Source organism: Lithobates pipiens, unplaced genomic scaffold (assembly GCF_037356315.1).
Source record: "Lithobates pipiens isolate NorthernLeopardFrog02 unplaced genomic scaffold, aLitPip1_a1.2 Scaffold_8, whole genome shotgun sequence".
Classification (NCBI taxonomy): Eukaryota; Metazoa; Chordata; class Amphibia; order Anura; family Ranidae; genus Lithobates; species Lithobates pipiens.
This window is the reverse complement of record NW_027507903.1, coordinates 343,051,319-343,076,412: the sequence shown is the minus strand read 5'-3', so window position 1 is coordinate 343,076,412 and position 25,094 is coordinate 343,051,319. Positions and strand designations below refer to the sequence as shown.

General features: G+C 44.6%; 1 protein-coding gene across 1 annotated transcript in view; it reads left to right on the top strand.

Moving 5' to 3' along the window:
• The window catches only part of LOC143962129 (uncharacterized), a 350,250-nt gene extending 325,625 nt beyond the window's left edge, over positions 1-24,625 (top strand). Inside the window, exons 3-5 of the mRNA XM_077471455.1 lie at positions 12,486-12,614; positions 14,953-15,044; positions 24,512-24,625. Of these exons, the coding sequence (XP_077327581.1) occupies positions 12,486-12,614; positions 14,953-15,044; positions 24,512-24,625 (335 nt within the window). The remainder of the gene's footprint in view (positions 1-12,485; positions 12,615-14,952; positions 15,045-24,511) is intronic.
• Positions 24,626-25,094: the final 469 nt, after the last annotated feature.

The following is a 25,094-nucleotide window of genomic DNA, read 5'->3' as shown; positions in this document are numbered from 1 at the left end:
GAGCAAGGGAAGATGATAAACCCTGTCGGTTGTGGGGTTCTTGTGTGTGCGTTTTTTTTGTTTGTTTTTTTGTGTCCCATTGCATAGATTTTCCTTCACTTCCTGTCCCATAGCCAAATGGGAAGTGAGAGGAAATCCCTACAAAATAAGGAAATTCCTTGAGGGACCTCTAGGTCATCAGAACCAGCATCCCCATAGGACGATTTCCCCTCTATTACTTTTCTGGGGACAACCCAAAATTTTGGATTTTCTTTTACTTCCAATGATAATGGTAAACGGGATGAATAGAGAGGGTGAAGCTCCTTAACAGGGACACAGACAGCAATAAAAACGTGCATGCAATCTAATCCCTCTCTGCTCTATCCAAAACAAAAAATAAATAAAAAAAAGTTTGGCCTTTATTCTTAGACTCCTGCAGCAAGGTACACATTCCCCGACATTGGCTTTCCCATATCAGTGGAATGGGGCTGAGGTGCACATGTGGCAATTTTCATAGAATAGTGTGTGCGGCTCCAAGCAGGGCCAAACCGTGAAAATTGCAGGATCGTAGCTGAGGGTAAGGTTTACACCTACTGGCCAGAACTTAGGGGGTGGGAGGATTAAATAAAGAAAAAAAATATAAAAGTTCAGTTGTCCTTATGCTGCCAATGAGACAAGAAGAACATAGGAACAGTATTTAATTTATTGTGAAAAGGTAAACATCTGTTTTGGCTGGGTTTAAAGAACAAGATATAGCCAAACTAAATATTCTGTTTTATACCTAAGCTACCTTTTTGCTAACTTTGTTTTTAAAAGTGCAGGTTTTGGAGATGTCAATCTGATCCTGGTTTTTCCCTTTTTTATTATTTTTTATTTTTTTTTCCTTTACAAAAGTTTTTATTGAGGTATAACAAACAAACAAAAAAAATTACAAGATGTACAGGCACCAAGAGTACAATAAGTACAATCGCGAGGTAAGGTACAACAGCTTATAAGTACATCTCTCAAGTATCTTTATATTTACTTTTTAATATTTTTTTCTCCCCTTATTTCTTCCTCCCCCCTCCCCTTCCTTTAACCAGTTTTTATATATATATATATATATATATATATATATATATATATATATATATATATATATATAATTTTAGAAGGGGAAAAGAAGAAAACAAAATGGGGAAAAACGGGCAAGAAGCGTATACATATTATTACATATATCCAACGTGTCACTGATATCAGAAGGGTGTACAGTAAGTAAAGTACAGAAATTTCCAAACCAGAGTCTCGAGTAACAGCGTATGTAGAAGAGGACAAGAACGGGTATAGGGCGATAACCGGTGCCAACCATATGGGTCTTCCAGACCTCTGGCTATACTCCCAGTGAGGGGCAAACTACTCATCTGGCAACATAGATTCAAGGTTCCTTACGTGCAGGTGTCGGGGTTTCGTAACCAACGATCCCATATTTTGTCATACTTGGTCGGACATTCTCTGTTAATATACATAACCTTTTTATATGGTAAATTATTGACCTCCACCTTCCACTCCACCAGCCTAGGGGGTATGGGACGCATCCAATTCCGGGCAATAACCTTCCTCACTGAGAACAATGTCTCATGCAGGAATGTCTTTGTCTGTGGTATCTGGAAGCACAACAAGTAAGCATTGTTTTGGGTCCAATGTGACCGGAGAGCCCATGTGATCATGTAGAAAGGTGACAACTTGCGCCCAGAGGCCTTGTATTTTGGGACACGACCATATTAAATGAAAGAATGTACCCACCTCCTTCCCACACATCTGACAGAGGGTAGTTTGAGAGCTTCTATATCTGGCAACCCGCAGGGGGGTGAGATATGCCTGGTGGATAATATAAATTTGAGTCAGTCTGTCAGTGAGTTTGGGTGAGACAGCCTTACAGGATTCCAAAGACTCCTCTCATTCCACATCCTCCAGAGGGCCTATTACCCTTTCCCAATGAGGTTTGAGTTTGTATGACAATTTGGTGGAAACTGGGGTAGTAAGCATGTCGTAGAAGGACGAGGTTAATTTACGGGAATCGGAGTTCTTGATTATGGCCATAAGTGCATTAGGGGTAGACTGTGGTGCGGATTGCGAAAACTGAGCCCGAGCCACATGTCTCATCTGTAAAAATTGAAAGAGCATGGATCTGGGAAGTGAAAATTCTTCGCTAAGCGTGGCAAAGGTTTTAAAGGTTCCGCCGACAAACAATTGGTGCATATAGAGCAGTAATGGAGAACCTTGGCACCCCAGATGTTTTGGAACTACATTTCCCATGATGCTCAACTACACTGCAGAGTGCAGGAGCATCATGGGAAATGTAGTTCCAAAACATCTGGGGTGCCAAGGTTCTCCATCACTGATATAGAGTATACCATAAGTAAACCAAAGGTCTGTATCGGGAAGTCTTAGAAATTCCGACAAATATTGTACCACAATGGAGTATAATCATTATAGAGTGGTATCCCTAGCTTGGCGGAAGTTAAGTCCCAAGTGCGTCTGTAATGGTATAGCAAGGTCTGTCGTCCCCCTGACCCGCACCGCTAGAGCCCATCGCCAGCGCGTAAATTGAGTCTCCAGTGCGTCAAGCCCATCTCAGGCAGAGCAGTTGGAGAAACCGCTCCCTGTCCGTCTTGTCAATATGATACAGTTGGGATAATTGTGACCCAATATAATAGAGATTAAAATCGGGAAGGGCAGTGCCCCCTAGGTCCGTGGGGCTTTTAAGCGCCTGCCAAGCTAATTTGTGTCTGTTGGTTCCCCACACAAAGGGTTTGAGCAGGGCCTCAAGCGATTTAAAATGCTTCAGGGGTAAGTACACTGGGGAGTGCCAGAGGATATAGAGCAGGGGTGTCAAAACTACGGCCCTCCAGTTGTTCAGGAACTACAATCCCCATCATGCCTAGTCATGTCTTTGAATGTCAGAGTTTTACAATGCCTCATGGGATGTGTAGTTCTGCAACAGCTGGAGGGCCGTAGTTTGGACACCCCTGATATAGAGTATCTTGGGTAAAAGGACCATTTTAATAAGATTTATCAGATCCCAAATCCCCAGCGGCAGAGGAGCCCAGGCCCGTAGTTTGGATTGAACGTGGGAAATTAGAGGGCTTAAATTTAAATGTGTATAGTCCGCCGGTGATCTGGAGACACACACCCCCAGATACTTAATGACACTGACTCGTTGTAATGGCAGACTGTCCTGAAATTCAGTCGGTGGGAAGCTGTCAAGTGGAAGAATTTGGGACTTCCTCCAATTGATTTTTAACCCTGAAAAGGTCCCAAATCTCTGTATTGTCTGAAGAGCCGCCTGCAGAGAGGGGCCCGAGTCCGCCAGGTATAGCAGTGTGTCGTCAGCATACATGTTGATCTTTAAGGTTAGGGCGCCATGGCTCAGTCCTCTGATCTCTGGGTTAGCTCGGATGGATATGGCCAAGGGCTCTGCGGCCAGGGCGTATAATAGTGGTGAAAGAGGGCAGCCTTGTCTCGTGCCTCTGCTGAGGTCAAACATTCGAGACGGCCAGCCATTGGCCACCACCCGGGCCGTGGGCGCCTGAGGCCGCGTACACACGCGCGGACTGTTCGCCCAACTTTGTCCGTCAAACAGTTTCGGCAAACAGTCCGCTCAAAATTAGCATGGACGGACATGGCCACACACGACGAACGAACAGTTTGCTGAAACCGTGCGCGATGACGTGAACGGCACGTACGACGGGACGGAAAATACGACGTCCTATACACTGCATTATAACTTTCGGCGTGAAAATCCTTTCTGAGCATGCGTGCAACTTTGTTTGACGAACAAGCCTACACACGAGCGGACTGTTCGCTGAAACAAGGTTTCAGCGGACAGTTTTACGGAATTTCCGAAAAACCTTGTTCGTCAAACTGTCCGCTGAAAGCCCACACACGAGCGGACTGTCCGCCCAAACACTGTTCAGCGGACAAAGTTGGGCGAACAGTCCGCCCGTGTGTACGCGGCCTGATACAGCAGTTGAATCCACTTGATGAAACGTGGTCCAAAGCCATATCCCTCCAAGCAGCTCCAGAGAGCTCCACTCCACCGAGCCGAACGCCTTTGCCGTGTCCAATGTCACCACCACCCGTGACCCAACTTCTGCGTGCGTAGCTTGCAGGTTAATGTACAGTTTGCGTAGATTAAAGGATGTGTTGCGGCCTGGCATAAAGCTTGCTTGATCTACATGTATGAGGGACAGAATGACTTGGTTTAATCGAAGGGACAGTACTTTAGCTAGTATTTTTATATCTACTTGCAGTAGGGAAATAGGACGATAGGATTCGGGGTAGCCTGGGTCCTTCCCAGGTTTGGGGATGAGGACTATTGTCGCTTCCTGCATTAAGGGGGGCAGGGTGAAGGTTTCAAATAGGTGATTGAATAGTGCAAGCAGTTTGGGAGTTAGTCATTTTCTAAATTAGGAGTAAAATTCAACAGGGAGGCCATCAGATCCAGGGGATTTGGATCTAGCAAAGCTGGAGATTGCGGCGTCTATTTCTTCCGTGGTAAGGGGTGCCTCAAGTGAATCTATTTGTTCTTTCGTCAACTGGGGGAAGGTAATGCTGTGAAGGAAAGTGGTCCGTACGTCTGTCACTGTTGTTTTATATATATCCGCAAAAAACTCTCTGAACTTAGAGGTAACACTGCGTGGGTCCGTGATCTAACTCCCCCCACCCCCCCTGGGCCGTGTAGGGTGATGACAACTGGGGGCCTGTCTTCGCTATGCACTAGGTATGCGAGGAGCTTGCCTGCCTTTTCGCCATATTTAAAGAGTTTCTGCTTAGTAAAGAAGAGCTTTTGACAAGCTTTCGTATACTGGAGTTGAATCACCACTCTAGTCTGCATTTTAAGCTAGGCCGCCGTTGTTGGGGTGGGATTGGCTGCGTATTCCCGTTCAGTGGAGACAAGCTCCGCTATTGCCCTGTCAAACACTCCAGCGGAATCTGTTTTGATTTTGTTTATGTGTGAGATCAGGGTAGTACGGGCGTACATTTTAAATGAATCCAATATTGCAGCAACAGATGCTGTGTGATCATTTTCCAAGAAGTATTGCTTCCATTGGGTGATGAGCCCATCATCCTCTGGAAGCAGTGAGAGCCAGAACAGGTTCAATCGCCATGGTCTTTGGTTTTCCCATTTTTAGTGGATCTCTAACCTGGAGCAAGTATGCACCCAGTAAAGTTTGAACACCTGTTTTTTTCCTGGTCAGTGATCCATTAGGCAGTGGAGCAATGATCAGAATAATAGGCTCGGCAAAAAAAAAAAAAAGCAGCTTCTGTATTTCTCTCCTCGTAGGCTCCCTTTCTCAGGCACTTGGGCTCGATTTACATCCATGCATGTTGCTTTTGGGCATTTCTTCAGTGCTTTTTGCTGTGCTTTCTGCCTTTTTTATTTATTTATTTATTTTTTTACTGGTGGGTTGTTGTTTTTTTTTTTTTTTTTACCTGGATTTTGTGTTTTTGCATTTTTATGCTTTTATTTATTTATTTATTTTTTTAATTTGTTCTTGGGCACATTTAAAAATGCAAATAAAAACACACTACATACTTTTCTGCAGCTTCTCCATTGAAATCTATTGAACCAAAAAAAGCACAGTTTTGCGTTTTAAAAAAAAAATTGATCCTTTCGAAAAACGCAGAAGCACAAAACTGCATTGATGTGAACATGTTCAATATGAACCCATGTTAAAAACAAAACAAAACAGAAAAGCCCTGCATTTCTGCAAAAAACGCATTGGTGTGAATGGAGTCATGAAAGTCACGAGAACAATCAATAGCACTATTGCTAAACTCTACTTTTGAGAGTACTAGTTATTGACATTTAGGCTGATGCATTCAGTAGAGTTTAAATTTCTGACCTGGAACAGGTAGAAATAAGCAGTTCTGACACTCCTTTTACATACTAGTATGTTCAAAAGTCAGAGCCAGGCAGCAAGCATTTTCAGTAAGGGCTAGAAGTGTCAGCCCTGTACTTCCTCATGGCAGTCACTTAAACCATTTAACGTCTGCCCCCATAGCAGCTCTCCTGTGCAGAATCGTGTATGTATATATATGTGATTCTGAACTTCCGCATGCGAGGACCGATTTCGCTGTGATAATTGTGTGATATCCTGCGTCTCTGAAAAGCAGGTACTAGAATCAATCTCTTTCCCTAGTAAAAGCAGCACACTGTGTAGACAAAAACACTGGCTAGGGACACAGTTAATTTTATCGCCCTATATGTTTAACCCCTTTCCAGCCAGTGTCATTAGTACAGGGACAGTGTACAGATGAAAAATTTGAATACCATGCAAAAGTTAATTTATTTCACTATTGCAACTTAAATGGTGAAACTAATATATGAGATAGACTCATTCCATGCAAAGCAAGATATTTCAAGCTGTGATTTGTCATAATTGTTATGACTATGGTGGCGTGGCATGGACGCTGTCAGCCTGTGGCACTGCTGAGGTCTTATGGAAGACCAGGATGCTTCAATAGCGGCCTCCAGCACTTCTGCACTGTTCGGTCTCATGTCTCTCATCTTTCTCTTGGCAATGCTCCCTTAGATTCTCTATGGGGTTCAGGTCAGGCGAGTATGCAGGCCAATAAAGCACAGTAATACCACGGTCATTGTACCAGGTTTTGGTGCTTTTGGCAGTGTGGGCAGATACCAAGTCCTACTGGAAAATGATGTCAGCATCCCCATAGAGCTCGCCTGTGGAAGGAAGCATGAAGTGCTCCAAAATCTCCTGGTAGACAGCTGCGTTGACCCTGGACTTAATGAAACACAGTGGACCAACACCAGCAGATGACTTGGCTCCACAAATCAACACAGACTGTGGAAACTTCACACTGGATTTAAAGCATCTTCCAGTGTGTGCCTCTCCATTCTTCCTCCATACTCTGAGTCCTTGTTTTCTTTGCATCACTGGGCAACAGACCAGGTCTGTTTTTCTTTAGCCCAGGTAAGGTGCTTCTGACGTTGTTTATTCAGGAGTGTCTTGACAAGATGAATACGACATGTGAAGCCTGTGTCCAGGATCCGTCTGTGTGTGGTGGCTCTTGATGCACTGACTCCAGCCTCGGTCCACTCCTTGTGAAAGTTCCCAACACTTTTGAATGGCCTTTTTCTAACAATGCTCCAGGCTGCAGTCATCCCTGCTGCTTGTGCACCTTTTTCTTCCACACTTTTCCCTTCCACATAACTTTCTATTAATGTGCTTTTATACAGCACTTTGGGAACATCCTTATGGAGGGTGTCAATGATGGTTTTCTGCACAACTGTCAGGTTAGCAGTCTTTCCCATGTTTGTGATTCCTACTGAACCAGACAGAGACCATTTAAAGGCTCAGGAACCCTTTGCATGTATTATGGCTTAATTAGCTGATTAGCGTGGGACACTTTGAGCCTAGAATATTGCACCTTTTCACAATATTCTAATATTCCAAGATTGTGGATTTGGGGGTTTCATGAGCTGTAAGCCATAATCATCACAATTATGACAAATCACGGCTTGAACTATCTTGCTTTGCATGTAATGAGCCTATCTCATATATTAGTTTCACCTTTTAAGTTGCATTAGTGAAATAAATGAATTTTTGCACGATATTCAAATTTTTCGAGTATCACCTGTATCGTTTTAGCACTGATCACTGTATTTGTGTCACTGGTTCCTGCAAAGTGTCAGTGTCCGATTGTCAACTGAAATATTGCAATCCTGGTATGAGGCGCTGATCTCCGATATTACTAGTATAAAAAGAAAAATAAACAAAAATTATATCCCATGGTTTGCATAAACCAAAACATAGCATAATATATATGTTCAAAATTTATAAAGAAATTAGAATTTTTTTTTCTTTTTTTTTTTTTAAAGATCCAATAACATTTTTATTGAATTTTCACAAGAAATAACAAAACAGAGCATTCAGTAAGAAATCAAAAAGAAAGATTTCTTTACATATATAACGAACAGAACATTTGACAAGGGACAGATGTGACCTGTACAGTATGTGATTATAATCAAACGTACAACCTTGAAATATGTTAATACAAATGGTAGAGAAATCCAGCCTGCAATAAGTAAAATCCCAGATCGGGGTGCTGTTCACACATGCTTTTACATAGGCTAGACAGCCAACAACAAGCGTGAACTAAACAATTACATCAAACAGCAAAAATATAAAGGAAAAAAACAGTATATACCAGGAGCAATTTGTCAACTCTTGATTCAATATCATCAGGAAGAAAAAAGGACAACACAAAAAATTAGTTTCAAATATACCGGTGAGCCCAGTCTGAACATTTTTAAAGTCAAAGGATTTTACATTGTGACAGTTGCAGGCTTTAATTCTTTCATAATAGTACTCGGTGTTAAAGTAGAACTTATAGGCAAAACTTTTTTTTTCATTTTGGATTGAGTAAGAGAGGGATATAACCAGGGGCATTGCTAAGTCTACAAAAGATCTGGGGCTAGAGCCCAAAGCAGGGAAGTAAAGAAAGTCATATGCTTGGCTGGGCATACACATGTATATAATATGCGGCTGCGGACATGGTACAGATGTCAGAGGCTGTGGAGAGGTCTTACCAGGCCGTGATGAGAGGCGCACCCCACTGCCGAGACCTCACATGCGCCCACCTATCCAAAAATGACCGAACATGTATAAGCTTGACCGAGCACACGTGTGGTTGACATGCTCGCCCCGGGCCTACAGCCATATCTTTTTATAGGCGCCGCTGCACTCAAAGTGGCCCCTGGGCAGGGGCGGATCCAGAGTCTAATCTCGGGAGGGGCACTGCTATAAAATATGTTTTTTTGGGGGCAATTTATATGGGAAATGGCTGGTATTTGCGCTTCAATCATTACGGCACCATGGTTGTTATGGTGTCAGGATGATTGAAGCGCATTATTTCTATTAATACATTGTAATATAAAATTAAATGGTTCAACTCACCATACTGCAGAATCAGTGGGAACCCTGAGGATGTCACTTGCCATGTCGCCTGCCACCGAATGTGGATTGTCACTTGCCACGTCACTTGTCACCAAATGCGGATTGTTACTTGCCACGTCACCTGCCACACATTGCGGATTGTCACTTGCCACGTTGCCTGCCACACATTGCGGATTGCCACTTGCAACGTAGCCTGCCACACATTGCGGATTGTCACTTGCCACGTCACCTGCCACACATTGCGGATTGTCACTTGCCACGTTGCCTGCCACACATTGCGGATTGTCACTTGCCACGTTGCCTGCCACACATTGCGGATTGCCACTTGCCACGTCGCCTGCCACACATTGCGGATTGCCACTTGCCACGTCACCTGCCACACATTGCGGATTGTCACTTGCCACGTAGCCTGCCACACATTGCGGATTGCCACTTGCAACGTAGCCTGCCACACATTGCGGATTATCACTTGCCACGTCACCTGCCACACATTGCGGATTGTCACTTGCCACGTCGCCTGCCACCAGATGCGGATTGCCACGTAGCCTGCCACACATTGCGGATTGCCACTTGCCCCGTCACCTGCCACACATTGCGGATTGTCACTTGCCACGATGCCTGCCACACATTGTGGATTGCCACTTGCCACGTCACCTGCCACACATTGCGGATTGTCACTTGCCACGTTGCCTGCCACACATTGCGGATTGCCACTTGCCACGTCACCTGCCACACATTGCCACTTGCCACGTCACCTGCCACACATTGCGGATTGTCACTTGCCACGTTGCCTGCCACACATTGCGGATTGTCACTTGCCACGTCGCCTGCCACCAGATGCGGATTGCCACGTAGCCTGCCACACATTGCGGATTGCCACTTGCCACGTCACCTGCCACACATTGCGGATTGTCACTTGCCACGTTGCCTGCCACACATTGCGGATTGTCACTTGCCACGTCGCCTGCCACCAGATGCGGATTGCCACGTAGCCTGCCACACATTGCGGATTGCCACTTGCCACGTCACCTGCCACACATTGCGGATTGTCACTTGCCACGTCACCTGCCACACATTGCGGATTGTCACTTGCCACGTTGCCTGCCACACATTGCGGATTGCCACTTGCCACGTAGCCTGCCACACATTGCAGATTGCCACTTGCCACGTCACCTGCCACACATTGCGGATTGTCACTTGCCACGTTGCCTGCCACACATTGCGGATTGCCACTTCTCACGTAGCCTGCCACACATTGCGGATTGTCACTTGCCACGTCACCTGCCACACATTGCGTATTGTCACTTGCCACGTCGCCTGCCACCAGATGCGGATTGCCACGTAGCCTGCCACACATTGCGGATTGCCACTTGCCACGTCACCTGCCACACATTGCGGATTGTCACTTGCCACGTTGCCTGCCACACATTGCGGATTGCCACTTGCCACGTCACCTGCCACACATTGCGGATTGTCACTTGCCACGTTGCCTGCCACACATTGCGGATTGCCACTTGCCACGTCACCTGCCACACATTGCCACTTGCCACGTCACCTGCCACACATTGCGGATTGTCACTTGCCACGTTGCCTGCCACACATTGCGGATTGTCACTTGCCACGTCGCCTGCCACCAGATGCGGATTGCCACGTAGCCTGCCACACATTGCGGATTGCCACTTGCCACGTCACCTGCCACACATTGCGGATTGTCACTTGCCACGTTGCCTGCCACACATTGCGGATTGCCACTTGCCACATAGCCTGCCACACATTGCGGATTGCCACTTGCCACGTCACCTGCCACACATTGCGGATTGTCACTTGCCACGTTGCCTGCCACACATTGCGGATTGCCACTTGCCACGTAGCCTGCCACACATTGCGGATAGCCACTTGCCACGTCACCTGCCACACATTGCGGATTGTCACTTGCCACGTTGCCTGCCACACATTGCGGATTGCCACTTGCCACATAGCCTGCCACACATTGCGGATTGCCACTTGCCACGTCACCTGCCACACATTACGGATTGTCACTTGCCACGTTGCCTGCCACACATTGCGGATTGCCACTTCTCACGTAGCCTGCCACACGATGTGGATTGTCACTTGCCACGTCACCTGCCACACATTGCGGATTGCCACTTGCCACGTAGTCTGCCACACATTGCGGATTGCCACTTGCCACGTAGCCTGCCACACATTGCGGATTGTCACCTACTGTGTCACTTTTCTGCAATCTCTCTGCTGCACACAGCTTCCTACACAGTGAGGGCGGAACTGGAGGGATGCAGGGCAGTGAGAGATGATGTCATCTCCCTGCTCCCCTGCCTGCTGGCTTCCTGATTGGCCAGCAGCCCTCCAAAGCCGCCCAGCTGCCCCCCCCCCTCACCGTCCACTCAGCACGGGTACCCGCGGAACCGGCCGCGATTGGACCCGCGGAACCGGCCCGCTGGTACCCGCGGAACCGGCCGCCATTGGACCCGCGGAACCGGCCCGCTGGTACCCGCGGAACCGGCCGCCATTGGACCCGCGGAACCAGCCTGCCGGTATTCTCGGGGGGGGGGGGCAATTGACCCGTTGCCCCCCCCCCTGGATCCGCCCCTGGCTCTGACTAGGCCATGCGAGGACATTCACCTTTTTCTCTGCTTTGGGTTATTGTCATGTTGGAAGATAAACCTTCTTCCCATTGACAACTTTCTGGCAACGAGCAGCAGACTTTCCTCAAGAATTGAACCACTTCAATACCGGGCACTTTCACCCCTTTCCTGCCCAGGCCATTTTTCAGCTTTCAGCACTGTCACACGTTGAATGACAATTGCGCGGTCATGCAACACTGTACCCAGATTAAATTGTTATCATTTTTTCCCCTCAAGCTTTCTTTTGGTGGCATTCGATCACCTCTGTGGTTTTTATTTTTTGCGCTATAAACAAAAGAAGAGCGACAAGTTTGAAAAAAAACACACAATATTTTTTAATTTTTGCTATAATAAATATCCAATATATTTTTTTCAAAAACGAATGTTTTACTCAGTTTAGACCGATACGTATTCTTCTACATATTTTTGGTAAAAAAAAATCTTAATAAGCGTATATTGATTGGTTTGCGCAAAAGCTATAGCGTCTACAAAATAGGGGATAGACTTATAGCATTTTTATTATTATTATTATTTTTTTACTAGTAATGGTGGCAATCTGCGATTTTTATCGTGACTGCAATATTGCGGCGGACATATCGGACACTTTTGACACATTTTTGGGACCATTCACAATTATACAGCGATCCGTGCTATAAAAATGCATTGATTACTGTATAAATGTGACTGTCAGGGAAGGGGTTAACACGTGGATGTTATAAGTTGCACTAGTAAACACTGCTGGATAAAACAAAAACTGTGTCTGTCTTCATTTCAGTCTGCAAAGCAACAAAATGCGATTATTTTAAAGAGGGGGGTGATTATTTTCTATATCCACTGTAGGTGTCCACAAACGTTTGGCCATATATTGTATATATTTCTCATATGACCTTTCTGAATGCAGGGCGTCTGGACGACAGCTACATCATCAGGTTCATGAAGGAGAAACTAAAGTCTATGCCTTGTCAGAACCAGGGCTATGTCCTAGATGGATATCCCAAGACCTACGAACAAGCAAAGGAGCTTTTCAACTGTACGTAAGATTGACTCCCTTGTATCAAACATTCTTGTAAGTGCTTTTTGTACATGTAGGGGCGGATCCAGAGTCTAATCTCGGGAGGGGCACTGCTATAAAATATGTTTTTTGGGGGGCAATTAATATGGGAAATGGCTGGTATTTGCGCTTCAATCATTATGGCACCATGGTTGTTATGGTGTCAGGATGATTGAAGCGCATTATTTCTATTAATACATTGTAATATAAAATTAAATGGTTCAACTCACCATAATGCAGAATCAGTGGGAGCCCTGAGGATGTCACTTGCCATGTCGCCTGCCACCAAATGTGGATTGTCACCTGCCACGTCACTTGTCACCAAATGCGGATTGTTACTTGCCCCGTCACCTGCCACACATTGCGGATTGTCACTTGCCATGTAGCCTGCCACACATTGCGGATTGCCACGTAGCCTGCCACACATTGTGGATTGTCACTTGCCACGTCACCTGCCACACATTGCGGATTGTCACTTGCCACGTCGCCTGCCACCAGATGCGGATTGCCACGTAGCCTGCCACACATTGCGGATTGCCACTTGCCACGTCACGTGCCACACATTGCGGATTGTCACTTGCCACATTGCCTGACCCACATTGTGGATTGCCACTTGCCACGTCACCTGCCACACATTGGGGATTGTCACTTGCCACGTCACCTGCCACACATTGCGGATTGTCACTTGCCACGTTGCCTGCCACACATTGCGGATTGCCACTTGCCACGTCACCTGCCACACATTGCGGATTGTCACTTGCCACGTTGCCTGCCACACATTGCGGATTGCCACTTGCCACGTAGCCTGCCACACATTGCGGATTGTCACTTGCCACGTCACCTGCCACACATTGCGGATTGTCACTTGCCACGTCACCTGCCACACATTGCGGATTGTCACTTGCCACGTCACCTGCCACACATTGCGGATTGCCACTTGCCACGTAGTCTGCCACACATTGTGGATTGCCACTTGCCATGTAGTCTGCCACACATTGCGGATTGTCACTTGCCACGTAGTCTGCCACACATTGCGGATTTTCACTTGCCACGTCACCTGCCACACATTGCGGATTGTCACTTGCTACGTCACCTGCCACACATTGCGGATTGTCACTTGCCACGTCACCTGCCACACATTGCGGATTGCCACTTGCCACGTAGTCTGCCACACATTGTGGATTGCCACTTGCCACGTAGTCTGCCACACATTGCGGATTGTCACTTGCCACGTAGTCTGCCACACATTGCGGATTGTCACTTACCACGTCACCTGCCACACATTGCGGATTGTCACTTGCCACGTCACCTGCCACAAATTGCGGATTGCCACTTGCCACGTAGTCTGCCACACATTGTGGATTGCCACTTGCCACGTAGTCTGCCACACATTGTGGATTGCCACTTGCCACGTAGTCTGCCATACATTGCGGATTGTCACTTGCCACATCACCTGCCACATGTTGCGGATTGCCACTTGCCACGTAGTCTGCCACACATTGTGGATTGCCACTTGCCACGTAGTCTGCCACACATTGCGGATTGTCACTTGCCACGTCACCTGCCACACATTGCGGATTGTCACTTGCCACGTCACCTGCCACACATTGCGGATTGCCACTTGCCACGTAGTCTGCCACACATTGCGGATTGCCACTTGCCACGTAGCCTGCCACACATTGCGGATTGTCACCTACTGTGTCACTTTTCTGCTAAGGTGGTCTTTTGTTGGGTCCCAGAGTGAAGATAGGCAGCAGAGAGATGATGCAATCTCTCTGCTGCACACAGATTCCTACACAGTGAGGGCGGAACTGGAGGGATGCAGGGCAGTAAGAGATGATGTCATCTCCCTGCTCCTCTGCCTGCTGGCTTCCTGATTGGCCAGCAGCCCTCCTAAGCCGCCCAGCTGCCCCCCCCCCCCCCTTCACCCGTCCACTCAGCGCGGGTACCCGCGGAACCGGCCGCGCGGGTACTCGCGGAACCGACCACGTTTGGACCCGCGGAACCGGCCGCGATTGGACCCGCGGAACCGGCCGCGATTGGACCCGCGGAACCGGCCCGCGGGTACCCGCTGAACCGGTCGCGATTGGACCCGCGGAACCGGCCCGCGGGTACCCGCTGAACCGGTCGCGATTGGACCCGCGGAACCGGCACGCGGGTACCCGCGGAACCGGCCGCGATTGGACCCGCGGAACCGGCCGTGCTGGTATCAGCTGGCAGTATTCTCGGAGGGGGCAATTGACCCGTTGCCCCCCGCCTGGATCCGCCCCTGGTACAAGATGAGATTTAGAATCTGTTTTTGTTTCTGGGTTTGTAGCGGAAGAAGGAGAAGAAGAGGAAGAGAGTCGGAGTAAAGCGCCACGTTTGGATAAAACCATCACTCCAGGCAGGGCCGTCTTTAAAGTGGAAGTAAACCCTTCTATCGTTTTCAGTCAAGGAAGCTGCCATCTTGGCCTCTATTGATTCTTCAACTGCCATAATGCTGCACATGTGATCAGTTATGAAACCAGCCATTGGATGGTTTGAAAGTTTGGTTGAAAGCACAGCCAATGTGAAAGTTAGGGCTTTCACACTACACACAATGGTGCAGCTTCTTTAGGGCGGATTGCAGGCGCTATTTCTAACGCTATAGCGCCTGCAAAACGCCCTGGTGTGAAAGGGGTCTAATATTGATTGGACCCCGGGCAAAATTTTTCTTGGGCCACCCCAATATAATTTCTCTCTCCACCTGCTCTGAGACATACAATACATAGCAGCTAGACTTAAAAATCAGTTTACTGTATCAGATCAGGCAGCTATTGCGATTGGTTACCAATGGTTACAGTATATCATTACTGCTTACTGACTGGTTGCTAGAGGTTACAGCCCACATTACGGCTCACTGTTAGTTGCTAGAGGTTACATCAAATGATTTCTGCTTGTTAATTGGTTGCTAGAGATTGCTGTACAGTAATACTGCTCACTGATTGGTTGCTAGAGAAACACAAGGTCTGCAGGCGAGTCATCTGCAGCACTTCACACTGAGATATTGGGACAGGACTAAAACTTCTAGGGACAAGGGAATTTAACCCAGGATAGTTGGCAAGTATGAGGCAGCTGCTTTGGGCCCCACAACAATGACAGGGCCCAGGGCCCCTTTTACCCTGCCTTAAAGACGGCCCTGACTCTAGGTGAGTAAAAGTGGAGACCTGTAAGAGCAGTTTTATTTACCAAAAGACTTGTAAAGGAATGCTTTCCATGATTCTCTCATGAACATAGGACATGCTTCATACATGCAAGGCTAAGCAATAGGTTCACTTTACTGCTCCGATTTACCAAAAAATCCCAAATAACCAGGGAATAGCTACATTTTAAATATGTTTGCCAATACCCAGATCTCCTGGAGAGGTGCTATATAAAAAATATGGATCGGACACCTTCAATGGCTACTACAAATATATTTATTTTATATTTTAAATCATTTAAAATTTATGAAAATCACCCAATCCTCACAATGTCCACTTTGGCATTTTCAAAGGAAGACTTTTATACCAGCTAGTCCAGCCTACAATCTCAAAGGCATTCAGATTCATTTTATGCCTAGTGACTAGTATACCGTACATAGAGATCTCCTTGTGGGGTCTTTTCCATCAAAAAGGTGGGTTGGAGGAGACCGGGTCATTCACACTGGAACTGATTTTCATAAATTTTAAATTATTTATCCGTGGCTTATCTGTTTGTCACTGTGAGCAGATCAGGGCCGTCTTTAATATTGATTGGACCCTCTGCAAAAATTTTCTTGCCCCCTCCATGCAATTCCACCCTCCGACTGCTCTGAGACATACAATAAATAGCAGCTAGACTTAAAATCAGTTTACTGTATCAGATCAGGCAGTAATTCAGATTGGTTGCCAGCTGTTACAGCATATCATTACTGCTTACTGACTGGTTGCTAGAGGTTACAGCACACATTACGCTCACTAATTAGTTGCTAGAGGTTACAGCAAATTATTTCTGCTTGTTAATTGGTTGCTAGAGATTACTGTACAGTAATACTGCTCACGGATTGGTTGCTAGAGGTTATAGCGCATCTTCTCCTCACTGCAGGGGGCGTGATCTACATATGAATGCCGCCTTTATTTACATATCAATACCATCGATCGCAGCTGTTTACTTATAAATGCCGCCGCTATTTACATATGAATGCCGGTTATTTACATGTAAACACAGGGTCTGCAGGTGAGTCATCTGTACACAACAACAGGGCAGAGCTGGGCAGCATTAGTACCAGCACTTCACACTGAGATATCGGGACTAAAACTTCAAGGGACAAGGGAATTTAAACAGGGATAGTTGAAGCAGCTGCTTTGGGCCCCACAACAATGACAGGGCCCAGGGCAGCTGTCCCTTTTGCCCTGCCTTAAAGATGGCCCTGATGTTTCCGCTCTCTGCCCAGGCCTGTCTCAGTCCTCTAATCCAAGGAGGGAGAATCCCAGAAGGAAAAATCCCCCTTACCTTCATCCTCCCTGTAGCATGGCTGGAGGAGCATAGAGCGTGGACACCAAGCAGACAGATCAGGCATGAAAGGTATGAATAACAGACCCAAGCTTCACCTCTCACGGTGGGCTCCGTTAGGAAAAAAAACCTTCAGAGACTGGGGCCCCCTTGAATAGGGGGATCCACAGTTTGGGGCCCGTAAAGCACCCTGCCAGGAATATGGCTGAAAAAAAACAAATACTGGGTCCCAGGGTCCAGATCTCTAAAAAGAGAAGCGTTACAGGTAAAACCTTGGCCCGGGTACCATCTAATTCAGCCTGGAAAAGACACTTTGAATGGATCCGGTTGCATAGCTGGCTCCAGTAAGGATATTCCAGCGGAGCTCAGCACAGCACATCTTTACTTGTGACCAACACCTAAGACACTGGCGAAAAAACTGAGGTACCTCCAGTAGGGGGAGGGGTTATATGGGGGATTGAACTTCCTTTCTAGAGTGTGCCAGTGTCCAATCACCTAGTGATACCCTATAACCCATCAGTAATTACTGAGTCTCTGTGTCCCGTGATGTACGAGAAAGAAAAAAGCAACCCCCCCCCATGCTTGCGCGAAAAAAGGCAAACGCATATGTAGGTCCCATACGCATATGCAAATGGTGTTTTCACCACACTTGAGGTATCGCTGTGAACATCAGAGTTAAAACAAAAATTCTAGCAGCAGACCTTCTGTGTAACTCTAAACTAGTAACCTGAAGCTTTTAAAGCACAGCCTATGAAACATTTTAGGTGTCGTAGTTTGGTGCTGTACACAATTTTAACCACTTGCCTACTGGGCACTTAAACCCCCCTCCTGCCCAAACCAATTTTCAGCTTTCGGGGCTCTCACACTTTGAATGACAATTACTCAGTCATGGAACACTGTACCCAAATTATTTTTTTGTCCTTTTTTTCCCACAAATAGAGCTTTCATTTGGTGGTATTTGATCACCTCTGGGTTTTTTATTTTTTGCGCTATAAATGAAAAAAGACCGAAAATTTTGAAAAAAAAACGCATTTTTCTTTGTTTCTGTGATAAAATTATGCAAATTATTAATTTTTCTTCATAAATTTTGGCCACAATGTATACTGCTACATATCTTTGGTAAAAAATAACCCAAATTAGTGGATATTATTTGTTTTTTGTGAAAGTTAGAGAGTCTACAAGCTGGGGTGCGAATCATACAAAATTGATCACATCTGATGCACTGGTGGCCTAATTTCTTGTGACCCGAACAAGCCAGGTAAGTACAAATACCCCCGAAATGAACTCTTTTTTGAAAGTAGACATTCCAAGGTATTTAGTAAGAGGCATGGTGAGCTTTTTGATGTTTCATTTTTTCCCACAATTCTTTGCAAAATTAAGATTTTTTATTTTTTTTATTTTTTTCCACAAAATTGTCATTGTAATAGGTTATTTCTCTCACATGGCATGTGTATACCACAAATGACACCCCAAAATACATTCTACTACTCCTCCTGAGTATTACAATACCACATGTGTGGGACTTTTCCACAGCCTAGCCACTCAGAGAGGCCCATCACGTGTTCTAGGAGCATAAATTACACATCTAAATTGTTGACTACCTATTACACTTTTGGAGGCCCTGGAGCACCAGGACAATGACGCGTGGCACTGATGTGGCACTGATGACAGATGGCACTGATACGTGGCACTGATGACACATGACACTGATGTGGCACTGATGACACGTGACACTAATACGGGGCACTGATGACAAGTGACACTGATGGCAGATGGCACTAATATGTGGCACTGATGACAGATGGCACTTATACATGGCACTGATGACACGTGATACTAATACATGGCACTGATGGCACTAATATGTGGCACTGATTACAGATGGCACTAATACGTGGCATTGATGACACGTGACGCTGATAACTGAGGGCACGTGACACTGATGACAGATGGCACTAATATGTGGCACTGATGACACGTGACACTGATATGGCACTGATGACAGATGGCACTATATGGCACTGATGATAGATGGCACATATACGTGGCACTGATGACAGATGGCACTTATACGTGGCACTGGAGACAGATGGCACTGGGGACAAATGGCACTAGGGACAGGTGGCACTGGGGACAGATGGCACTGACAACAGGTGGCACTAACTGGTGGTACTGGGGACAGGTGGCAGTGGGGACAGATGGCAGCGGGGACAGATTGCAGTTTATTTTACACTTTTTTTTTCTTTTAACTTACGGCCGCTGTAGCCGTTCATCTCTCCCTCCTCACACGCTGTCTCTGTGTGAGGGGGAGAGCGGCGCTGAGAGATGATCTCATATGTTTACATATGAGATCATCTCTCATTGGACACGCCGATAGCGCTGTAAACGGCCGATGTGATTGGTCGTTTACAGCGATCTGTGATTGGCTGTGTCCAAGGGACATGGCCAACACAGAACTTCCCTGATGCGTGCTCTCAGGAGCACGCATTCCGGAAGTAAATAGGAGGACATCCAGGGACGCCCTCCTGGCAGGTAGCATCCGCGCTGTAGCCATCTTTCGGCTATAGCACGGGCGGAAGTGGTAAAGTATAACATGTTAGGCATCTATTTACTTCTTTTAGATCTTACCAAAAAAAATTCAAATAGGTATTGTGTTTGTGTGCACTAAAATTCATTAAAGTGTAATTTTTCCCAAAAATTTGCATTTGAAAAACTGCCACGCAAATATCGTGTGACACAAAGAAAAATTGCAAAACACCCACCATTTTTTTTCTAGGGCTTCTTTTAAAAATGTTTAAAAATATATAATGTTTGAGAGTTCTGTAGAAGAAAAATGTCAGAATTGGCCTGGGTGGCAAGTGGTTAATAATACTGTAAGTACAGAAAAATATCTCTTAAGCTGCCAGAAATCCAATGTGCCCCTGACTTCTTGCAGTGAGATGACCCAAAGGAACAGCAAGAATACTGTTAAGATCTGTGGAATCTGTGCCAATAAAAAGGCAAGCACAAGAGAAAGGACTATTGTGCAGGATTACCTGTAGGCTCTTTTCATTGCTCTAATATAGTCTGTGTGTGGAAGCCGCCATATTGCTAGAGGCTTAGTGCTTTGCTTCTTCATGTCTGAGTTACCCCTTTGATGATTGTTTATCAGAGGCTTCTACACATCTCTGTATCCTGTTCACTGCACAATTTCTCTGATCGTTTTCAGTTTGCTTTGGCTGTAGTTGTATTAATTTACGGTACTTCAGTTCAGTGTAGGCTTATCAGAACTGAAAATGTGTTTAAATCAATTTGGTCATGTCGAAGGGTACACCTCTCTATATATATAATATTAATTGTGTCTGGCAGGTACTGAAGTGCTGCCCAATTCCAAAGAACAGACATTCTGATCTGATGCAAGGCAGTCACCTTATGTTACACCAGCATCATCCAGCTGGCAAGCCTTTTGGCTCCCAAGCGTGATCTGCAAATCAGTCTCTGTTACTGGGAAATTTTCAAGGGATTACATCTGACCTTATAAACATGTTTCACTCATACGTCTATCATTTATATTTCTGTTTCTAATAAAAAGAGATTTCCCCTCCCTTGCTTACTTCCCAAGTGCTTTCCTGTCTGTGCTTGGCAGGAGGCTGTCATGAAACACTATTTCCTTCTATATAGCTTAAGTTGTTTTATGTTATTAAGTGCAGTTTGCTCCCCATTGAGTTAATGATGGATTTATCTGACTCAGCCTCTGCTGTGGATCTTCGAGCATGTGTGGACAAATGGTGACTGTAAAACGGCCGAAGGCTGGTATACAAAATCTTTGGGGAGTAACCGTTTTCTCTGGAAAATGTTAGAATGACCCAGATAGAAAATGTGTTTCTCTTGAGGTCTTGAAAAAAGAAGATACCCAATTGGTGAATAAAGTGCAGAATAAAACTGGAAAATTTTTCCAGAGTATATAGTATGTTGCTGAATTAAAAATGATCTCAGAGTTCAATGTAGCACTAGAAAAATCCTCCTGCTCATCCAAAAATCAGTTTTCTTTTTCTAAAAGCAAAATTCTACATTGCCTCTATTATAAAAAAAAAGCTCTCAAAGAGACTGGGAGAACTCATTGGATACGCTCTAAAGCCCCATATGAGTTTTTCCTTCAGATTTACCAAAACCATATAATATGAGGTCAAATCGTAGAAGTTTCAATTTGTATGCAATCAGGCAGGCCCTTGCATTATGGTTTTGGTAAACCTGAAGGAAAAACTCATCAGAAAAACTGATAGTGTGTATGGGGCTTTAGGATATCCTAATCCAGCTGTGTCTACCCAATATAATTTTCTCAGGCAATCGAAGGACAACTCTGCCACAACAACTGCTCTAATCAAATGGACCAAGGATTTCCCCCACCTATTTACTGACACTCTAAAAACATTGTGTTTGTCTTTGGGCACGATCAGAGCTACAATGTACTGTGAAAAGATTCTGAGGCTCTTCCACCATTCTCCACATTTCTCTCACCTTATGAGCCTAAGCTCTCCATCTTGCTGCCCAAAGTGTGGTCATCCAGATGCAGATTTTGCTCCGTGCTTTTCTCGTTGTGCCCGAGGGTTAAATGTTTTTGGCACTCAGTGGTGCCTTGTACCACCATGTCTTTAGTAAACTAGTTACCTCTGACCCCTGAATGTCCAATTGATATCCAGGTACTAGGATCTCAAGAGGCTGCAAACAACGCCACACAATTATATCCCTTACAGCAGGGAAACCCATTCTCAATAAGTCGATTTATCCGGAACCCCCTCTATTTCTTTGTTTATAGCTAAACTATCTTATGCTTTTTGCATTGGACTGGGTGGAGGCAAAGAATCATGGGTCAAAAATGTTTTTGACTTTTAGGAATCCTTTGTCCAAACCCTACTTGTTGGTATGCAACAGTCTATAATGAAGTGTTTCCAATATACCCAGTGGTGTCAAACTAGATTGCTAATTAATGACCCTCCAATTGATTCTGTATCCTCTACTTGATTGGAAATAGCTGTTAAAACCTGGTAGTTAGGACATCCCCTTTCCATCTCCACCTATCAATTTTTTATCAACCGCTGTCGATCCTGGAGCTCACTTTTTCTAGGCCCTATTCTACTAGTTTACTTTTAAAACATTTTTTTAAGAACTGTATATTGTCATTTTCAATTCTTTCTTCGGGCAAATGTTGCAGCCCCTGACATTGTTAAATGTGTTCTCACCTAAAATGAAAAAAATGTAAAAATTATCTCAGAGTTTCTTATTGCTGTCTAAAGTTACAGTTGTATTAGTGAAAGCCTGTACTAAGGAAAATATGTCCCACCTCCTTACCTTACATTGGTAGTCAGTGGAGAGATGCCTCCTTACACTGGCAGTCACCCTCAATGGGGGAAGAGTGGGAAAAAAGTTAAGTGTATGTAGGTGGTGGGGGTCATCATAAGTTGAGCCCCTGTATGAGCAAAGTACAGATTTGGTTTAAAGTTAACCTGATAAAACATGTTCTTTATTACTGACCTCCTGAAAGTTTTTAGTGCCCAGCTGGCCAGAGTGTCAGGAATCAATACTTCTAAAATTACAGTATATGTCAGTATGCAATATGACCATGGAGGAGGACATAAATGGCAACAGTGTGGAATGGGTGAGTATAATTTGTAAAAAAAAAAAAGGGGATAGGGGAATAATTTATATATATAAAAAAAATAATGCTAGCGTTCAGAATTAAAGTATTAAAAAATACACTTTGAAATTTGAAGGGTTAGTATTTGCATGATACTGAATGAAAGGTATGAAAGATAACGAAATGTTGAAAAGTCAACAGGTAATGGCCCATACACACAATTAGAAGATCAGAAGAAAAATTTCGCACAACAAACGATCAGGCGATTATCTGATTTTTAGTGCTCTTGCCAACCGATTCTGACTTTTCGGATGACAAAAACTGAAGGCGCAGGCAAGAAGATTTTTATCATAAGTAAAAACAATGTCCGATTTTCGTTTAATGTGTACAGTAATCGTACGGAATTAATCTAAAAGAAAAAAATGTGCATGCTCAGAAGCATAGAACAATTTCAATGAACTATCACGGTGCTGTGGAGAGGTGTGGTAGTTCAATGATTCTTCCTGTCAGTGTATCTGCTTGCCTGTACGAGATGTACGGACACACATATACACTGACAGATCTGCAGGAGACCTGCATGGCACCAGTGCACCACCAGCAATGGTTTACAGGCTCCAAAATAAATGCAATTTTTTTAACCTGCAAAAAAAAAAAAAAATTGCATTTTTTTTTAAAGTGAACATATTCTTTAAGGCTTTTACCACAAGTTATAGAGAAAAAATAAACAGATGAAAACAGATAATTTCTCAGACTAGCATGTTCATGTTCTTTAACATAGTAGAAACATTTAAATTAACATTCTAGTTTTACTTTTACTTCTGTTGAGGCCAATAGGTAAAATATTTGCAGATCATTTGGAAATGGAAGGTCATCAAAATAAAAGACTACAGGCAGCTGTCTACTTGAGGGTCATGGGTGCTTGTCTTATATTTTATAAAAGTTCTTATTTGTTTGAAGATATAGCTTAATAAACAAAAAGCCCAAGCCTAATTATATTTATGGGTAAAAATGCTCTCTTACTCAGAGAAATGTGTTTAGCTTGGGTCCCAGAATCAAACAAATAGCTCCAGAAGATAGAAATGATGTTAGAATGACCTTGGAGAAGATACTGGAAAAAGAGCCGGTTGGACTAGAGATTTTTTTTCCTGGAAAATATCTGATATACAGTATATAATTAAAATCCGTTGAGAGTTGGGGGAGAGGTGCCTAGCTGTAGAGCTATATGAAAGACTTTCTAAGATGAAGAGCTGTGTGGACTGGTTGCATGTAGATTGCCCTAATGGAGGTGGAGCTGTATCAAGCCATGCAATAGTGTGATCTTTTAATGTACTAGGTTTGATGACTACAGCAAGTTTAGTTACAAAATTGGAAGTGTTACCGGGTATAATATCGACTGGGTTTCTCTAGGTGTGTTTTCCATAGCAATGATTACTGTGGTGATCTAATTTGTGTGTAAATACTTTTATTGATTTTTTAATTCTAACATTATAAACATTTGTCTGAGTGTCTTGATTTTTTTTTTGCCAAGGTTTGGCCCTAAATCCTATAGAGCAGGGGTCTCAAACTGGTGGCCTTCCAGCTGTTGTGAAACTACAAGTCCCATGAGGCAATGCAAGGCTGACAATTACAAGCATGACTCCCACAGGCAGAGGCATGATGGGAATTGTAGTTCTGCAAGAGCTGGAGGGCCGCCAGTTTGAGCCCCCTGCTATAGAGTATATTTTTGCTGGATATTCTTACAACAGTTTTAGTTTGGTCTCTTTTCCAGATTTTGATTGAAATGGATGCTTATGAAAACATTCAGGCAGGTGCATGCAACATGATTGTTGATCTCCTTCTGACCTGCTTCAAGCTAGTTTTCATTCCTATAGACTTGTATTAAGAAAGAAGCTTTTTTTTTTCATTTCAATGTGTTTATTGAATTTTTAAGGGAAGTGAATGTTTAAGGGCAGTACATTAGACAGCTGTGTCAGTACATCTAACCTTAAGTTTCTGAAGACGTGAAATGCATTGAGGTTTGAGCTGCTGACGCCACTTCTGGGTCTGTTGCCTTTTCATTTCATTTCATGTAATTTCCAGATCAGTGGAAGGCACACTGACTCTGGGATCATGAGTGGTAGTGCGGGACTTCTCCCTACAAACAGTCAAGCTGTGTGTGTAAGTGCTGGTTTACTTTTATATACTGTACATGTGCACACAGTTTTTATTCTTTTTCTCATGCTCAATAAAACATACTACTATATATATGTCCTCTCCTGCTGTTTTCTATTTGGATCACTTAACCCTGGCAATTGAGAGCGCTTTGAAGAAGATTCTGCTCCTATCCCCCCATGGTTTGGATCTGGGTTTTG